The following is a 21,100-nucleotide window of genomic DNA, read 5'->3' on the forward strand; positions in this document are numbered from 1 at the left end:
TCTTTTAAGGCAAGTCTTTTTTAAAAAAATTTTATTTATTTATTTGACAGAGAGAGATCACAAGTAGGCAGAGAGGCAGGCAGAGAGAGGTGGGGAAACAAGCTCCCTGCTCAGCAGAGAGCCCAATGCAGGGCTTGGTCCCAGGACCCGAGATTATGACCTGAGCTGAAGGCAGAGGCTTTAATCCACTGAGCCACCCAGGTGCCCCAGTATTGACATTTTAACATTAATCCTTGTAGTCCACGACCACAGGATCCCTTTCCATTTATTTGTGCACTTCTTTGAGTTCATTGATCAGTGTCTTGTAGTTTTCAGAGTAGAGATCTTTCATCTTGTTAGTTATATTTATTCCTAAGTGTTTTGTTGTTTTTGATGCTATTGTAAATGGGATTGATTCATTTGTTTCTTTTTCAGAAAATTTGTTCTTAGTGTGTAGAAACACTACTGATTTTTGTATGCTAATTTTATAACATGTAACTTTACTGAATTCATTGTTTAGATCTAACAGTTATTTGGTTGAGTCTTTAGGATTTTCTATAAATAAAGTTATGTCATTTACAAACAGAGATGGTTTACTTATTTTCTTTCCAACTCTGATATCTTTTATTTCTTTTTCTTCCCTGATTGCTCTAGCTAGGACTTCCAGTACTATATTGAAAGAGTGGTAAGAGTGGGTGCCATTGTCCTATTCCTGATCTTAGAGGAAAAACTTTCAGCCTTTCACCATTGAGTATGATGTGCTTGTCTTTAGTGTGTTGAGATACATTCCTTATATGCCTAATTTCTTAGGAGTTTTTAATCATGAATAGATGTTGAATTTTATCAAATCCTTCTCCTGTGTCAGATTATCAGATGATTTTTTTTCATTTTACTAATGTAATGTATCAGACTGATTGCTTTGTGTTATGTTGAGCCATCCTTGCATCCCCAGGATGAATCTCACTTAATCATTGTGAATGATCCTTTCTAATGTGCTACTGACTTTGGTTTGCTAGTGCTTTCTTGAGAATTTTTCCATCTTATATTCATTAGGGATATTGGCCTGTAGTTTTAGTGGTGTCATTTTCTGGTTTTGGTATCAGGACTATGCTAGCCTCACAAAATGAGTTTGGGAGTGTTCTATCCTCAGATTTTTTGGAAGAGTTTGTTTGTTTGTTTTTTAAGATTTTTTCATTTGTTTGACAGAGAGAGACACAAGGAGAGAGGGAACACAAGCAGGGGGAGAGGGAGAGGAAGAAGCAGGTTTCCTGTTGAGTAAGGAACCCAGTGCAGGGCTGGATCCCAGGATCCTGGGATCATAAACTGAGCCAAGGCAGATGCTTAATGACTGAGCCACCCAGGCGCCCCAAGAATTTTTGGAAGAGTTTAAGGGTTGGTGTTAATTCTTCAAAGTTTGGTTAAATTTTTACAATGAAGCCAGTGAAGCTATCTTGTCCTTCGTTTTATCTTCAGTGGGAGATTTTTGATTACTGATTCAATCTCCCTACTAATAATTGGTCTATTTAGATTTTCTATTTCTTTGTTATTCAGTCTTGGTAAGTTGTGTTTCTAAGAATTTTTTCCTTTTCAGCTAGATTGTCCAGTTTGTTGATATATAGTTGTTCATAGTAAGTATAGGCTCATTCTGATGTCAGTTAAATGATAATGTCTGAATTCTCATTAGAAATAATCAGTTAAAAAATAAGACTTTCAGAGTATGTTCATAGAATTTTTCTCTTTGACTCCAGCTAGTTTTTCTTAACTCTAAAGATGATTGAACCTTATCATTTATACCTTTTACCACTAGGTTCAGGTTATAGAAGACTTTAGCACACTCAAAATCAAATCTAATTTTACTTTCCCCTTGCATTTAAAAAAAATCTTCATGTTTGCCTTCCTTTCAGCTAGTAAAAGCAAAGCTTTTGTGGTATTATGTGGCATTCAACAAAATGAATCAGCATTTAAAAACTTACATGGCATTACTGTTATGATATGAAGCATAATTCCTTCTTGTCTTCTGAGAATCTCCAGAAGAAACCTGTTGAGAACTAATGGTCAAGTAGTTTCACGTTGTACTATAAATAAGTCTATAAAAAATATTTCTGGATTTTTAATCTCTTGGCCAGTCCTGTTGTTTTTCAATCAGAATTCAGCTCGAGAAGGATATAATTGTGGCAGAGTGAATAGGTTTTGTATGGCAAGCTTGTTAAACTGGCTGAAACTTAATAGTATTTAGAAAAACACAGAAATTCTTGATATCTGAACATCATAATTGGAGTTGCATATGTTAATACAGACCATTTTAATTCAACGTACACTCCCACTCACATACTGTCTTCCTCCTCCTAACTATCCTCATGTAAAGCTACAACTGTGGGATTTTAAAGGGGGAGGGGAAGTCATAGGTGAAGACAGCTGGATCATGGGCCTGTCCTTTGTGACTTTATATTTTCATTCTTTCGCTACTGAGGAAAGATGAAGCAGGCACATTTCAAAGGAACAGCTGACACTACCCATACGAAGTCCGTAATTATGTCAGCCACTCTGATTCTTTGGAGTTTGTGGCTCTTCTTTTACATGTATGTGGCAGAGGTCCAGTTTGCAGGGGTGGCTAAGAAGTGGGTAAGTGAAAATTGGGAACATGCCAAGCCTCTACTAGAGAGGGTCCTCATTCAGTTTCTCCCAGCTCTCTGTTTTCTCCCTGAGCTGTGTTAGCCAGTTGATCCTTATTTGATTGAAGAAGGGTTAGTTTTAACTCCCAAAATCGGGTTATGTTGTGAACAGTGAGACCTATATTATTGTCTTTAAATCTGACAAGGCTGCTACTTAATACAGGCCTGTTTACTACAGTGTCTGGAGAGTTAACCGTGCGTTTTAGGATTGTGGGGAAGGAAATGGCTGTTGAAATCTTTCGTTGATAACGTACACTGCCATTGCCTAGAAAGGAAAATCTAGGAGATTTTTTTTAAAGCTTGTGTTTAATTTGTTTGGCAAATACATGTTTCCTTTTGATACATAAGGAAACCTTAACCTAGAAAAAGGGTATTTACTGGCACTATAGGTAGGGAACATCAGCTGGCCTTTTGAAATGTAGAAACGTGAAGGTTTTGTTTCATTTTTGTTTAGTTGGTTTTGGGGGGTCAGTAGAGAAGCCTTAAAGGCATAAAGGATGAAGATAAAACTTTCAAATGTTTTACAACAAATAAGCTGTAGTCTGGTATTCAGAATGAGATGGCAGACTGCTCAGTGTTGACATAATATACACTGAAGAGCCACTCATGTCTAGATGTTCCAGATGGTCAGCTCCTGTGTCAGAATCATTTGAACTATTGGACTGTATCGTGTGCCCTGCCTAATGAAGAAACTTAAAGGAAGTTGGATACTGTATGGCGACAGTAACCTCTTTATTTCCGAAGCATTTGTGGGCATATGGAAACGTATGGGAGCTTCCATTTTCTGATCCTTTCTTCACAGCATTACCATGTTATTGAGATTGGAGTCTTCGCGTGGTCTCAGTTATTTAAATTAGGGTTCATCAGAGTGCATTGTGAGCTCTGGTAGCACTTTGTTTCCGATATAATTTGTGAATCATGAAATAAGATAAGGTGATTGTGACTAACTTTTTTGTCATTAATGAAATAGAATAAAATAAAATGCAGTTTTGCTGTTGTTTCTGCAAACAAGCACCTTTGATATGAGTTAGGAGCTTGTTAGAAATATGGAATCTCAGGCCCCACTCAGACCTACTCCGCCAGAATATGCATGATCTTCATTGTAACAAAATCCCAGCATTAATGTTTATAATACATTGAAATAGAAAAGAGTAAGGTTGATGACAGAAAAAACCACCTTCATTAAATTATTGTTTCAATTTATGTGTATTCATGTATATACCAGCTTGCACCTTAAAATGTATCTCTGTGGGTCATGATTAAGAAAATTTGAACATCCTCTGTTTTAACGTGAAAAACAACATCCTATCTTTGGTTGTGGTCATATTAACTATAAGAGAGATTTCCTTGCTTTGCATTGACACCATTTTTGAGGTTTCTTTGCTTTTGTCTTCAATCTCTCAATTCTTCCAGCTCGCTCTTCTCTAGTTAGTATCTCTTCCCTCTCTGTTCCCTCCTTTGTTTCTTTTGTGCATCAGTCCTCAGAATTGTGCTCAGTGTTGTGAAAACCTTTTACCCTAAGTTTCTGTTTGTGAAGCTCAATCTACTGGCAGATGAATGCTAATCAATTAGCAGGAATTTTTATTTTTGAGGTGTTTTTAGCCCCAAAGTTGAAGAAGAAAATATCCAGGTTTTGCCAGTGTGCTTTCCTTCTCAATCCGTGTCTCACTTCCACATGTCAGATGCTATAGCAACATTTGATTTTGTATATGATTAAATCAGCCCATCTTCTTTGTGTGCAAATATGCGTAGCATGTCTGAAATGGTTGTGAACAGAATATTAGTAAGAAATACATGAAACCATGAAGTCTGACTTTACATCCCCAGTTATATTTAAAATAAGCAATTGTGGCTGTCATTTCTGGTATTCCAACCTAGCCCAAAGCAGGCCAGGTGGAAGAAGCCAACCTCTATCATTATTAAGAGAAATGCTGATTTTCTGGAATGTGACCCTACATGGAAATAAATCATACTACTTTTATTTAGTGTTTGTTCCTTTGGCCAACAATGCCCAGTTCAATGTACTTTAAATGAGTAGCTTGGAAAAGACATGCTTTCTGTCTGTGGCCCTGAGGCTGCAACCAATGAAGAGCGAATAATGCTTATCAGATTTTTTATTGCATTCTCTCTAGCTGATTTTAAACATTTTGTGTTCTACAACCACACATCTGTTGCTACTGATCCCACTCCTTTCTCCTCTCCATCTGATTATTCCATTTAACCTGTACTTTGTTTTAAGTGCCTCTGAAATGAAGTTTATTTTATTTTACTTTAGAAACCCTACAGGGGTACTCCAGAAAAGGGGGTGAAAGAGACCATTTTGAAATCGCTAATCCTATGAAAATTAAGGGACTTGTTATTTCACGTCAATCTGTTTATTGGTTATATCAGACTCATTAGTATCTGCGGCAGAATAGCAAATGATTACTAATTTTTCCAGTTATTTTATCCATACTCTATAACCGTATGATATACATGTATTTGTTAATGTGAAATGAGTTTTCCTCTAATTTTTTGTGCATTTTCCCCCCTTTTCCATGAAGGCCTTATCTGTTTGGAGCGGGGTGTTTTTCCATAAAAGCTCCATGGTGAGTCCCAGTTCAGTCCCGCATGCCTAATTCATTTGCTGTACTCTCAGAAAGTAACTCTGTTTTGTACTTTTGTTTTCAGTTGCATGGCCTGATCACAGATAGATGCACCAAATTACTGAATAATTTGTTGAATGGGACATGAATGTTGATATTTAAGCTTTACAAGAGCAGGCTTTTTGGTTTCACTTCATTTCTTGAAGTGTCTATTAAAAAAATCACAGATTAGTATTTAAAAATAAGAAATTAGAAGGATCCTCTCATAATGTTAGCATATGTTAGAAGACAAGGCTAACACCCAAGTTTAAAGCTTCGAGTATGATAGTGAGAGAAGCTCCCTACACATTGTGCTGAACATTCAAAGATATGATTTATTTTGAAATATAAATATATTTAAGGTCTACTAAAAATACCCTATAAATTTTATTGCATTTTATTTGGTACCAAAGGAATAGAGTTAGTTCTGTTTTGACGTTCTTTTTTGTTCTTTATTTATTTAGAAGTTTAGGTATTTAAGGATCCACATAATAAGGAAATTTGTGATTCACATAAAAGCTCCTAAATAATTTATTATTTTGAGTTATTGGCACCTACTCACTGTAACTTATTTATTTAATAAGTTCTTACATTACATTGCATAAAATACAATTTTATCAGTCTTAGATATGATGGTCATGGAAAAGAAACAGCATATTTAGTACTTTTACATAAAGATGCAAAGTAGAATATTTAGGAGCTCGTATGTTTAACATATGGCTAAGAGTCAGGTCTCCAGAATCAGACCATCAAGGCCTTAAACCCCATTTCACACACTCCCTCCCTATATGATCTTGTGTAATTTTCTAAACCCTTTCTGTTTCTTGGTTTCCTTATCTGTTAAATGGAGTTACCAGTAGCATCTACAGCATGTGTTCATCATGAGGATGAAATAAACTGACAATATAAAGTGCTTAGAACAGTGCCTGACACATAGTAAGAGCTCAGTAAATGTTCGATGCGTCTGCTGCTATTTCTTGTTTTAGGGAAAAATACCATTTTTGAGAAGAAGCTTTTTAAAATTTGATCGTATGTTTTTGTTTTTTTACTTTTAAGAGTTAAATGAGCCAAAAGGAAATTTGGGACAATGTAAAGTATATCAATTTTATAAATGTAGACAGGATACTTAAAAGAGTTCTGCACATGTGTGTGTGTAGTTCTCATAACTGCTACTGGGAATTGTTCATACTGTCCCATTATCCCAGGGAAAAGCCCCTCAGCTGTTTTTCTCCTGGACAAAAAGAACCTGAAATAGTTCTTGAAGGTACACTATAATTTGATGCAAACTAATTTCAGTGGTCATCTGCCACAGGAACATCTGAAAATTTCATTATCATATAAGAATAGGGCGACAAATCATGAAAATCTCCTTGAAATGCAGCCTCAAAATTAGGATACAGATTGTGAAACTATTCTAAAGAAATTCAGCGTATAAATGAGTAAAAAATCCATACAAGTCAATCTTTATTCTTTTTGTTAACCAGATTTCTTCCCCAAACAAACAAGATACATGGATCTTACTTAGAAGCTTGGATGAGCAGTTTTTAAATGCCAGTTTCAACATAGGACAAAATTTCTTTGTAGACCAAACCTAGAATTAGATTCCATCTTAGGATAAATTTCTCATTCTCTAAGTACAAAGAAAAAAGGTTTAGTATGTTAATAGAGATTGAAGTTTTAGCATAGAAGTAAAGACGGAGTAACTAATGTTGTATGTGAAATCAGAAAACTCCATTCCTTCAACAGCTTATGTGCTCCTCAAATTTAAGCAAAAGCACTTGTCAACCAGAAATGATTTGAGGTTGAAACAAGATTAAAAGAGCCAGATTAAAGAAAGGGATATTTGAAATATAGTAGACTTTTAAATCATTGCCTTTCCCTTGGAAGACTGCTCTGTGGTCTGTTTGATGCCATCGTTAGCTCACAAGAAACTCGTTTTTAGTCACTTACACTAGCCTAAAAGATCCTCCTTTAAAATACGTTCCTTTACTAGTGGTGCATGTTTTTCCCATTAAGATCTTAATGAAACCTCAAATTAAGGCAGCAAAATGAATATAAATTTGACAACTTCTCCTAGCTTGTTTATAAGAGCTTCTTTGTTTTAATAGTCTTTGCTATTTTTCCATGATATTTAGCATTCAACCTGAGAATGTTTTTATTTACCATTATGAAATAAAACATTATGCCAAATAAATATGTTTATAGTATTTCCAGTTGCAGTGTGATATTTGTATTTTAGAAGAATATGAAATTTGTGTAGTTCCTCTTTAAATGGAATGGACATTTCATACAATTTTTTTTAATACTTTCAAGTAGCAACCTTTGTATTTAGCTAAGATTTTGCTTTTGGTAGATCACAATTTCTACTAATTCTCTATTCTTTGATAAACTGGTTTGTTTAAATTCATGCAGTTGCAGTGAGTCAGTTTAAAATAATGTCTGCCCTTTTGATAACAAAATAAGCTTGTTGGAAAGTTGTACAGACCGTCTTCAACATTTTAGCCATTTTATGAACTCTGGGGATTATGCATCCTCCAGGATATTTCAGTCCAAATGACTGTAAAATATTGTATAATATTTTATATTATGATAACAATATATTTTATATAATAATAATATAATTTATATTATAATATAATGTAAAATATTATAAAAGAATCACACATATAACATATTTTTAATATAGAAATTTTAAGAGAAATAGCCATTGTGAATTTTTTAAAATGAATTTTGCTCTCAATATTACAATTAAGTAATAAGTATTTATTGAGCTCCCAGTGTACATGTAGTATTATGTTTAAACTGCTGTTATTTTTTAGTTGCTTATCAAAAGAAAAAATATATACATAATAGTGTAGGTGAAAGTAGCCCATTTGAATATATCCCATACTCATAACCTGGGTTTGTGTTATATCAGGTTAATTTAAAGAAGAATTAAAACTTACATATCAAATTATATTTAAAGTTTTAATTAGTGCTGAGACCATTCAGTTTATATATATGTAAATAGTTCATTTAAACTAATCTTATTCTTTTGAGGATATTTAAAATATTATAAATTCATTTTTGAAAGAAAAGTTTTATATAAAGTGGAGAATCTTCTTAAGTTTACATAAATCTGTTAGATCTTTAAGAATAATTTGTGATAGAATAATTTTAGGTATATTATTAATATCTTTATTTAAAATAAAATACTTTCAGTTTCCCTCTTAGTTCTTCTCTTAGAAAAATAAAGTTGAGAGTGAAAAAAACTTCTAAATTCCTTTTAAAAGCTCAATCACAGTGAGGAATATAAAGAAAAGATTTTTTTTTCTTACATGCAAAGATATAACATACCACTTGTAATTCTTACAGCAATATTGTGTTAACATTTAAAGTGGAAAAGGAAAGAAACAGTGCTTCTATCTCAATTTAACTCTTTCCATGCTTGTGTCCTTTAAACAAGGCAGTGGACCTCATTGCTGCTTTTCATGCCATGTGCAGATACGCCTCTTATGTCCTATTCTATGGGACATAGTAGATTTACCCAGACGGACATAATTTTTCTGTAATTTTAAAGCAGATATTATTAGAGTTTTGCTTTTTTCTCTTTGCAGTAGGATGTAGAGAGAAAAAAAGGCTAGAGAAATTTGATATGTTAATCTGACTGGATTACATAATACAGTAAAAGCCAATGGGGTAACTTTAATAGTCTTTGTAAGTATTTTGAAAGACGTCATAATGTTAATAGCCCCAGAACTTACGATAGCAGTGAAAATGATTCTCATGCTATAGTTAGGTAGTTAAGTCTCCCAATAGAAGTGAAAAAGAGTGAAACTCCTGAGTTTTAATTTAGTACCTTATTTGTTTTGTTTTTCTTTGTTTTACTTTTTATTATGTTGTTCTCTTGTAACGAGTTTAGTAAATACGGTATTTTTATGATCATTATTTTGCCCGGTAGGGCAAAAATAATAAATGGAAGTTAAAAATAATAATGAAAGTTGAATTCATTCCATTTTTCTTTTATACACTGCCCACAAATTAAGCCAAATTTTACTTTTCATTTTTGAACATGAGGCTATTTATGATGGACTCAGGGGAGTAAGGAACAGGAGTTCTCAGAGGAGTCCATGAGCTCCATCAGTTTGTTTTGTTTTTCTTTAAAACCATGATCAACACAATTAAATTTCTGGGTGCCATATACATTGAAATTTTATTTTTTATATCAGACTATTTAATAAATTAATAAATAAATGTGGGAAGGCCTCCAAACACTCACAGGTCTTCTTTTAAAACTTGCACATGTTTTGTAATGGGATTTATTAAGCCCCTTTTGGAGGATAAAGGGAGATGTTGAGAAGAAGATAGAAAAAAAGGGTAGTATTGGAATGCTTTTCTAAAATGATTGGGTCACCAGTATAGAAGTGAACATGATTTACAAGGCTAGTACTTTTATCTTTTGTTCCTTTCACATATGTATCATTTTTCAGTGTTTTATTTTTCTGTCAACAAAAGGTTATTTTGCATTAGAAATATTCTGGGTTATTTTGGAAAAGTTAATTCTGCCTCCATCCCAAATTCCTTGTTAGTCTTTTTAAAACTTAGGATAAAGGGCAAAATGAGTCAAAGTGAAATTTTTCTTCCCTTGGGTAGAAATACTTAATTAGTGGTAATCTTTTCTTTATATTATTTCTCCTTTTAATTTTTCTGAAAGTCTTCTAGACACATATCTTTATATTCTGTTTTGTTAAATACCACAGTCATCCCAAATGTAGTTTGATGGTAGAAATGACTTGCTATGAATATGTTCACCAGATATGCTTCCTCCCCACTAGACAGCACTGCACCACAGAGGAAAATAGCAAGTTATTCTCAGGGATGAAAACTCTTTTGGAGGGGGCAGAGAGACAGAGAGAGAGAATCCCAGGCAGGCTCCACACCCAGTGCAGAGCTGATGTGGGGCTTGATCTCATAACCCTGAGATCATGATGTGAGCCAAAATCAAGAGTAGGATGCTTAACTGACTGAGCCACCCTGGTACTCCAGGGATGAAAACTCTTTTAATCACTTACTAAACACAAACTTTTGCTAATGTGATTTGTTAAGGCCCCATCAGAGGAAAAAGAAGAAATAGTGTATAAAAATGAAAATGATCATTCTTTATATAATGTTAAGCATACTTTTATCACAAGATACTTATTCCCTGCAGGAGATAACGAGTTTGTGTAAAATAATACCGTGTTGATGCTTTTTAATTGTGTGTTCAGGAGCTGAGTTGTGTGTTGCGTTATGGAAGTATAAGAGGTTTTAGCTTTTGACATCAATTGATTAGACTGGAAGCTAATAAACACATACAGAATATATTTTTGAATGGCCAAAGAATAAATTGTTATCATATTTCTACTCTTTATTACTGTGTTATCAAGGTAACTATCTTGCCTAATAGCAACCATTTTTCAGGTCTGTTTAGGAGGCATACTTTATATGTGCCATAGTCTCTCTGAAGAAGTGTCATACCCACTTGTTTTCTCTCTCATTGCTTACCACATGTCTTAAAAAAACAAAAACAAAAATAGCACTCAGTAATTTCCAAAGAGCTTTGAATTTGTCCCTGTGAAGCTTATTTGTACATTGTAGTATTATTGTTCCCTGATGGTGATTCTGGTAAAAACACAATAGTTATGTAATTGGAAACACCTTTCAGTAAATTCCAGAATGGCTTTTTTTCTCCTTCTCTCTCCAACCTCCCCAAACTCCTAAGGGTTAAAAATGGCCAAAGGAACTAAAAGATGCTAGTTATAGGAATTTATTGGCGTAGTGATAGCAGTTCAGTGATGGAAATAAAGACTTTGAAGGAGAATTTACACTCTAAGGTATTACAGCAATGAGCATCATAACCGGAAAGTGTAATCTGAGGGCAGTTACCCTGATACTGAGGAAAGGTGTGTGTTTGTTCTGGGGTAGGTGGGGTCAAGGTGTGGGAGTCTTCTTTTCTACTGGTAGGTTATTGTAGTTGTGGTAGATGAAACCAGGAAGATGTGAAACTTTCTAGAACCAGATTCATTTCATCACAAAAACTTTTTTTTAAAAACCATGTCTCTTAATTCCCTGTCACTGGAGGTCTGACTGTGACTGGTGTTGGTAGGTTAGGCTGGGGTGTGGTTTTTATGGGTAATGATGTGAAGTGATTAAGACATGTTAATGGTGGAAAGAAGAGGCCTTTTCATATATGGCAAGGGCATTACCATAGATTTGGCACAAAGGGAGAGCCAAAAAGACCAATCGGAGTGGACTCTGACCCAAACTTTTTGCTTTCTATAGGAGGAAGATGTCAGAGCAGAAGGCTGGGGAAATAAAATACGTGGAAAACTATTTCAGGTGTCATAGGGACCTGGATACTGAGATTACCAAAGCACAGTTTGATGTTTTGGAAAATTAGGTGAAGGTAGTGTGCCGTGTAGAAGACAGTTAACCCTGTTGAGTACCATGATACGGGAAGGCACTGCCGTGATTACCATATGCACTTGCCCTAATACAGTGGTTCTTAAACCTGAGCATGCACCAGAATTTCTTGAAGGGCTTGTTAAAAAAAAAAAATTACTGAAACTAAAAGCACAGATGATTAGGCCCTACCCCCAGAGTTTGGAGTGTGGCTTGATGAATATTTGTATATCTAAGAAGTACTCGGATGGTACTTCTAGTCAGGGAGCCCACTTAGAGAACAAAGAACAAATAATAAGAAATATAACAGAAATAAATAACAAATAATGCTTAAAATAATCCCACGAAATAGGCGTTACTATTTTTATTTTACATATTAGCCATCTGAGCCCCGAGAAGTTAAATAACTCAACCAAAGTCACACAGCAAAGAAGTGGCAGCATTCAGGTTTCTTCCTGGCTCCCGAACCCAATCTTTCTCCACCTAATCATACTTTACTAAAAGATAAAGAGATAAAGAACAGTGAACAAAAAGAAGGTAGAGATGGTGTTATTTGACACTGGAGACTGAGTAGCAGTGTAGGAACATCTGAGCTCTGGTGTCCAGACTGGGCTGTGATCTTGACCGGTATGCAGTGAGGCTATTTTCTGGTGTGTGAATTAGAGAAAGTCTGACCACCATTTATCTGAGATGGTCAGCAAATTGCCAGTGAGCTTTGAGGAGGCCTTTGCCAAACCAGAAGAGAAATACTAGAATTTCACAGAAGATGAAAGGTTGATATTAGAAGTGATGGTATAAAAGCTAATTTGGAGAAAACAAAGAGGAAAGCAAGTACTTTTTTATGGTAGTTACATCAGTGACTTAAGGCGTCCTCAAACATGTGAAGAACAGAGCAGAAACACACATTGTTTTCACAAAGCCTTGAAGAAAAAAATAAACAAATAGTTTAATCAGTGGATATGATTGCGTTAGAACATTTGAGCTTCTCCCCCTACATTGTCTAACTGTATGTAGCATTGTGGCTGAACCATTTGCGGGGTTTCATTCTGTATCATCTCATTATTTTCATACATGCCGTCTCCATTCAATTGTCCTGTCAGTCCCACATCTTATATATCAAAATGAAATGGTAAATGATTTTATTATTGTGAGATACACTGGTTCTATTGTTCCACTTTAAAATCTTCAAGGAAATGTTATCCATCTGAAAAGAAGGACTTGGATTTCACCAACACATACTTCAAAAAGGGCTTAATTTTTATTGTTTTTATATGTTACTATTTGATAATACTCCAGAATTCTGCACTAATTGTACTTCTACTGCAGAATATAGTTTCACAGCACCAGTTATTACTTAAGGCAAAATGCATGTCCACATTGGAGGATTTGAATTCTCAGGGGTGGAATTTTAAAGAAAATAATGTTACTGTCTTGAGGTCTGAAATTCCATCATGGTTAATTGTTTTTTACTATCATTTTATTTTTTAAGCAAAGTTAAACCACCTCCACAAATTTCACCCAGCAAATCGATGGGCGGAGAATTTTGTGTGGCTGCAATGTTTGGAACATCCAGATCGTGGTTTGCAAATAATGCAGGTCTGAAAAGAGAAAAAGGTATGGAGCTTAATGAAGCTTAAACTTGCCACTTATAATTTTTGTTTCTTGAGGGAAATTCTAGTAGTTCTTCTTGAATAATTTTGAACCCAGTATTCTCTGAATCCATTTTTCCATTCAGTTAGCATGTTTCTCCTCAGCTACTCAAGCCAAAGGCTATCCTCTCACTATAAATGTGAAATTAATTGCCCATCCGAATGTATTTTGCTTTGTTGATGACAGTCTGCCAGTGTCCTCAACATCGTTAATTCCATTCCAGTCTGCATTTTTACATTATTTTATACTTACATTTGTGACAAGCAAATTCCATTCCATTGCCTCTGAGGTGTTATCCCTGTTTTAGAGACAAGGAGCTCAAGTCCAACGAGTTTGAATATCTTAGCTAAAAGCACTAGTTAGGAAGTGATGGCATCCGAGTTTGAATCCAGGTTTTCTAAAGCGCTGTCCTGACGTTAAGAAACAAACAAAAAACTGCCACCAAAAAACTTTGCCATGTTATAAGTTAAAAGATAAAAACAGGCTCCTGCTCATAAATGAGTCATTTTTTTAAAAAAGATTTATTTATTTATTTGAGAGAGAGAGAGAGAGCACGTGTGAAAGCAAGGGGAGAGACAGAGGGAGAGGAAAAGAGAGACTCTCAAGCAGACTCCACACTGAGCATGGAGCCTAACATGGGGATCAATCCCATGACCCTGACGTCACAACCCAAGCTGAAATCAAGGGTCAGACAGTCAACCCACTGAGCCGCCCAGGCACCCCTAAGAATCATCTTTTATGGTAACCATTGCTCCTTTGAGTTTATAGAGTTGTGTTTTTTTAATCCCTGCTTCAGTCGCCAAGATCAATACCTAAAATTTTTATGTAATTACTGCTTTAGTATGTTACTCCTTATTGTTTGTGTGTAGAGGAGTGTCTACATTTGTGGACCAGGTATTTAATTTTGAATGTTAAGATTGTGCCCTTATTATTTCAGCACTATTAAAGTAGGTCACAAACTGAGTTGTTAGCAAGGCTCTTCTCTGCCCAGCTCCACAGGCTGTATTGTTCTTGGCAAAATGGCCCTGCTTTACGCTCAGTACTGGCAGTCAGACATCAGCCCTCTCCCTTGTTATCGCCTTTCTGTGACCCTTTCCTTGGAAATAGGATCTCAGGCACAGCAGGTTCCTTGCCTAAGTGGGAGAGGATACAGTAAAGTATGCAAGCCTTCCATTTTCTTATCCCATCTCTATTTTTTTGTTACCTCCTTAGTTTTAATGATGCTATCAAAATGACTTTTTGTTACTAGTTAAAACCCTCTGTGAAGCTCAATTTCAAATGCTTCTCCCTTCTGTTCTAATTACCCTTTTAACTTACTACTCCTTTATGTCCCACTGACTGGTCGTTAGCCATTTTCTCAAATCAGCTGTAATTGATTCCTCTGGCATGGAGATAAGGTGACCCACCCAGCATTCATGAGTCATTTTATATGCTCCTAGGTTTACTGTAAAACCCAAGATAGAGGACTAAACCTGTTTTTGTAGTGAGGACATGTGTACTCCTTATAAAGTCGTTTGATTAGATCCATATTCAGCACCTGACCTTAAAGTATGAGTGATCTTCCTTTACCATAGAGGCCAGTGATCCCGTGGAGAGGAAAGAAGAAAGAAGATTTGGCGGAGGAGGATGTGCATGTTTTTCATTTATTTGTTTTAATCCAGATTTTAAAAATAAAGTTTGTGATGCCTGGGTGGCTCAGTTGGTTAATTTTGGCTCAGGTCATAATCTCAGGGTCGTGAGATTGAGCCCTGTGTCAAGAATCCTTGCTCAGCGGGGCGAGTCTGCTGGAGATTCTCTCCTTACCTCTCCTTCTGGCCCTCGCCCGTCCAATAAACAAATCAGTCTTTAAAAAAAATAAAGTATTCTGAGAGAAAGCAGAGAAGTTAGGCTGATTTAGGCATGCAGAGAGCCTCTCATGCAGTTGAATTGGTACATCCTGCATAACTACTTTTTTGTCCATATGTTGTTCCTTTCCAGTCAGTCCTTCCCTATCCCACCTGCTATCATTCATTTTTCATAATGGGGAACAAATTACATGGCAGAAAAATGCAAAAGGCTGTGAAATGTTTCACTGTATTAGAATTTTGGGAATCTTTTCATCATTTTTGAAATAAATTGCTTAAGATTTAAAAATGTTTTGGTTCTTATACTCATTAGCATTCACTTCTAAGAAGCAACCTTTAGGCAGGGAGCAGGCACCACATAAAGCATTTCCTGCCATATTTTCTCTCAACAGCGTCAAAAACGGACGGAAAGGTCAATAACTTGTAAAAATTGCACTGTGTTTCTTTTATGCCATTATTGCACAACAAGGATTTGTTTTTCTGTTTGTAGATCAGTCCAAACAAGTTGTAGTTGAGTCTCTCTACATCATTAGCTGCTATGGGACCTTAGTGGAGCACATGATGGAGCCACGGCCGCTCAGCACTGCCCCCAAGATTAGTGATGACACCCCACTGGAAGTGATGACCTCACCTCGAGCCAGCTGGACTCTGGTTAGGTAGGACCTCTTTCCATTGTCTTTAGCAGCTTTATTGAGGTATAAAATATTGAAAATGTACAATCTGATCAAATTTGACATATGTATACAGCTGTGAAACCATCACTGTGCTCAACATTATAAGTATATCCATCACCCCCATATGTTTTCTTGGGCCTCTTTGCAGTCTCTCCCTCTTGCCCCTCTTCATCCCTACCTCACCCACTGAGCCCCAGGCAACCACTGCTTTCTATCATCAGAGATTAGTTTATAGTTTCTAGAATTTTATATAAATGGAATCATAGTGTGTGTGCTCTTTTTTTTTTGTCTTGCTTCTTTCCACCCAGCAAAATTATTTTGATCCATCCCTATTGTTGCATGTATCAGTAATTCCTTTTTTGATATATAATTTACATATAATACAGTTCACCCTTCTAAAGTGAATTTTCAAAAGGTTGTACACCCATCACCACAGTCAGTTTTCATCACCCCCAAAAGAAACCCCTATACCCATTAGCAGTCTCCATTTTCACCAAACCCTTCAGCCAATTTGCTTTCTGTCTCTTTGGATCTGCTACTATGGACATTACATATAAATGGAATCATACAACATATGACCTTTTTCATATGATTTTCTTCAGTTAGCATAATGTTTTCAAGGTCCATCCATGTTATAACATGCATCGGAACTTCATTCCTTTTTATGACCAAATAATAGCCCGCTGCATGGATATGCCACATTTTGTGTCCATTTGTTTATTCTTCTCATTTATCCATCAGTAGATGACACTTCCACTTTTTAGCTGTCGTGAATTATGCTGCTGAGAACATTCATGTACAGATTTTTGTGTGATCATGTTTTCAGTTGTCTTTGTTTGCCCCTTTGAGTTACCTTGTCCTTGCATCTTTGTATTACATTTTCCAGAACTTGGGTTTTTTTTTTTTTTTTCTATCCCACATACAGAGCTTTAGTGCTTCCTCTTTTTCCAGTCTCATGTTCACTGAAAATAGAAAGTATATTGGAATAACTGTTAAGGGGACTGGAAATGAATATAAACAGATTGGAAGGTTTCACCAAGATATAATGGCTAAACACTGTAGAAATGTTTATTAAGAATCAGAGCCCTTCTCAAAAGTACATGATCATTAGAATCTTTATAAGCAAGTGTCAAGAGGGAGAAATAAAATCTAGAATAAAACCTGTTCAACACAGTGTATAAGGGTATAGGAGAGACAGAAAAAAATTTGTCCTGACAAGTATGGAAGGAAACAGACAAAAATGGATATGAAAATGATCCTTCTCCTTTTGACATTTTAAAATATTCTTATATTGATTTTTGAAGGCTCCAGCATTCTTTACTACTACTTTACTGGACTAGATTGATCTGATCAATATCTTATTTATCAAGCTATTTAGGAACAGGCAGATCTAATTAAAATTACTGCACCATCATTGTTGAAATAAATGGCTTATTTTGGAACTCAGATTCTAATTAGGTCTATAATAAGTCAGCCATTAATTTAACTGTGTGGGTTTTTTAAAAGCACTTTTACCTGCTTTATTTTATTTTGAAAATATACACATATTCTAAGAGTCGTGAGCTCCAGCAGTTGTCTGAAATTAGGTAAAATTAGAGCTACTTAATCTTGACATTGAATAACATGCTTCCTCTCTGTCCAGTGCTTTGAATGTCTTGTCTATCCTATTGGAAGGTCTTCTGCTATTAAACCAGTATCAGCTCTATGTAATTGTATGAGTCACCACCACCTTTTTTATTCTTTTTAAGCAGATGGCCTTGTATTTTAGGTTTCAGCACTCCCAACAAGTTCACTTTAATGATTACAAAGATAGTGTGAGTTTGTATCAATGTCTATAAGTGGTGACAGTGATGTGATTTACATCCCATCTATTAACCTTAAATATTAATATTCTTCTGCCGTTTCCTTAGAACTCCTCAATGGAATGAATTGCAACCACCATTTAATGCAAACCACCCTCTGCTCCTCGCTGCAGATGCAGTCCAGTATTATCAGTTCCTGCTTGCTGGCCGTAAGTAGTTCCCATTGTTTTTTACCTACTGTACAGTGTTTTGAGATTTCATCTTAAAATGCTGACTTTTAATGCATCCATGCATATTGCCACAGGTCCACAGACCATAGGCCATAAAAATCAGATTGAGGCAAGTAAGTTATTTAATATAAATGTAAACCGTAAGCCTTAGTACACATTAAGTATGCCTCTGGCTGTTCATGTTCCATGGCCATGAGATATACACCTGCAGTTATATAAGTTCATGGGGATATATCTGGTAGTCTTGAAAGTTGTTTTTTTCTTTAAGGAGGATATTAGGATATAATAAACTTCATAAAACTTGGTATCTGTTTCTGACATGAGAAAAAAAAAAGCATGTTTCACTGTGAAAAGTATCAGCCAGGTTTTCTTTCTGTAGATTTTACTGAGAACAGTGAAGTAATGATTGCAACTCCATTGGGTATTTATGTTTGTTTACTTTTATATCTAAGCCCTGACATTTATAGAAATTGATCCACATTCTTTCTTCACTGGAGAACATGTACATTGAGGTAGAAACAGCTTATTTTGTAGGGGAGGCATGGAAAGACAACTTAATATTTATTATCCAGTTTATGGTCATAGAATTAAAAATTCTTTATAATTTTAATTTAATTTTGTAGGATTGACTGGATCCTTAATTTAACTTGATGGCTGTGAGTGCTGTATGTTTTTAAGAAACTTCCTAAAAATCAACATTGACATGCTTTTAATGGAGTTTTGTTGTATTGAACTTACTATCTTGCCTGGCTGTTTTAGCAGCATGAAGTGAAATAGTTCTAAAACTGTTTTATTTTATGTTTATAATGTGTTATATATTATACTGGAAACAGAAAATTTACCGACTTTACTCGAAATTTCTAAAAGTCCATAATTGTAACTCGTAGTTGGCAGTCTTGTTCTCTTTTAAAATTGAATTCACTGATTCTTCCAGCATGGATTTACTGAGTGACTTCTCTGTGTCAGGCACTTGTGAGTAAACATGAATAGCATGTTGCTTTTGTTCTCAGTGAATTCACTAATTCGGGAGCAGATGTTTAATAAAAAAGTAAAATAAAATGAGATGGTTGTATCAGTGAACTATGAGTGCAGAATTTCAGTTGCCAAAGTCCTCAGAGAGAGGTATATGTAAGTGGTTTTGGGTTCAAGAAGCAGAGTTTATAGACATCTATAGTTGTTATTAGGTCACGGAAGCATATATTTAGTTCTTATCATTTGAATCATTGAATTAGGAAAAAATGACATTTGTATACCATCAAATTTAAATCATAAGAACATATTCCCCCCTACCTCTCAATAGGGGTGAAAATAACCCCTGTTATTTTTTCATTTTGAATGAGGTAGATTTGACTCAGAATTAATCTTCATTTGCTTTGTTTTGTTATTTTGACATTTTGTTATTTATTGTGTCCAGTAGGCAAACAGTATATAGGTAAACAGATACACAGAACAAAAATTAGGGCAAAAACCAAATGCAGCTCTGTCCCTTAATTTTTGTGTTCTGGCAAATTAAGCTGATTGACGTTGCTTATTTTAGCAGCTCTAAACACCTTTGTCCAGTTCTCAGAATTACAGAGATCTCTAGGTGCACAGTTTAGAACCACCACTGTAGGCAGTAGCAAGCCACCACATGTTTTCAGTCACTGGAGTAACACTGTCAGAACTGCATTTTAGAAAGGCACTCTGGCAATGTTGTAATGCGAGGTTCAGAGGAGGGGAGGGATGTGGAGGAGGCTCAGTGATCCTGGATGAGAGGGCTTCAATTCAGTCTGTATTACAGAAAAGACAGAACAAACCTGTGAGATGTTGCAGAGTTGGAATAGATAAGAATTAGAGATAATTTGAAAGAAAGGAGTGACTGATAATTCTATGGTTTCTAATGAAAATATGTCATATAAATGCATTTTATGTTAGACCATTCCAGATGGACTAGCCTGGGACAACGATAAAAAGGCTGGAGTTCCAGTTCCAAATCACCTCTCAATTATTTGATAAATATAAAATATTAATAATAATATTTACTCTTATAAAGGTGTTGTTACGGTCAACGAAGGGATGCTAAAGTTCTATAAAAACTGTAAACATCCACTCTATACAGTAACTAACTTGAATTTAAATTTTTAAAAAAGGGAAAAAAACCCTGTAAAACAGTTTAAGCATCATCTGTATCTTTGTTTCTTATCTCAAAAGTACTGATTTTCAAATAATAGACTTCAGGGACTTAATAATATCTATTCCAACTATGTGATTCTGATCATGTTGTAATATTTGCTGTGTAAGTGATCGATGTAATTAATTTGTTTTCTCTTACTTTGTGAAATACCACTGATATAATTTAGTAGGTCTTTAAAAAAAAAAACACCTAAGAGATAGGTAATTCTGTAATGATTTTATATTCTTTATATTGATGGCAGAGACACAGAATTAGCCTGATTTTATTTTATTTTGATTTTAAAGATTTTATTTATTTATTTGACAGAGAGAGAGAGAGAGAACACAAGCAGGAAGAGAGAGTGGGAGAGGGAGAAGCAGGCTTCCCACTGAGCAGGGAGCCTGACTTGGGGCTTGATCCCAGGACCCTGGGATCATGACCCCAGCCAAAGGCAGACACCCAATGACTGAGCCACCCAGTTGCCCCAGAATTAGTCTGATATTAAAGTCCCCGTTTCCTTAGATAAAGAAAGATAATTTGATTGGGAGTCCTGGACATGCCATATATTACAGGACTGAAGCAATTAAATATGCAAAAGATGGACATCTGTGTCAGAGGAGTAAAAGCAATGCTGGAGCCAGTTTAGAGAAAATGTCTTTACCTGCGCATCTGTTGAGTCCTTTATGTAAGTTAGAGCCTCATTAAGAAGACATTCTTAGTACCCTTTTGCTTTGTCTCTAGTTCCTCTTACTGAAACCATTTGAAAAGATGTTGTGACCTCTTAAAACACAAGTATACCATACCTGATGCTGAGGAGTTTTTTGTTTTACTTAACCATATTGAAAATCACCTCTTATTTCTCAACTTGAAGAATTGATAAATATATTACTGGAAGTATTTTCAGATATAACCATTTGGAGTAAAACTCTAATACCAATTTGATGTTGCAAGCATTTTCACAGATGTTGCAAGCATTTTCTTTGGTGTTGTATTTTGGATCTGTGGATCAAATGAAGCAGACTTGTACAAACTCCGGAAATGATAATAATAGTA

The 21,100-nt window shown here is 35.3% G+C and overlaps 1 protein-coding gene across 6 annotated transcripts in view; it reads left to right on the plus strand.

The window, feature by feature from the left end:
• BCAS3 (BCAS3 microtubule associated cell migration factor) overlaps window positions 1-21,100 on the plus strand; it is a 581,171-nt gene that overhangs the window by 265,059 nt on the left and 295,012 nt on the right. For 4 of the 6 annotated variants that reach the window (XM_080825315.1, XM_080825314.1, XM_080825316.1 and 1 more), the window contains exons 17-19: window positions 13,185-13,309; window positions 15,680-15,845; window positions 17,774-17,874. In XM_080825315.1, the coding sequence (XP_080681441.1) occupies window positions 13,185-13,309; window positions 15,680-15,845; window positions 17,774-17,874 (392 nt within the window). Of the gene's footprint in view, window positions 1-5,194; window positions 5,240-13,184; window positions 13,310-15,679; window positions 15,846-17,773; window positions 17,875-21,100 lie in introns of all 6 variants that reach the window. The other 2 variants (XM_080825313.1, XM_080825317.1) reach the window with 1 other exon arrangement.

This window comes from Martes martes, assembly GCF_963455335.1.
Source record: "Martes martes genome assembly, chromosome: 16".
NCBI lineage: Eukaryota > Metazoa > Chordata > Mammalia > Carnivora > Mustelidae > Martes > Martes martes.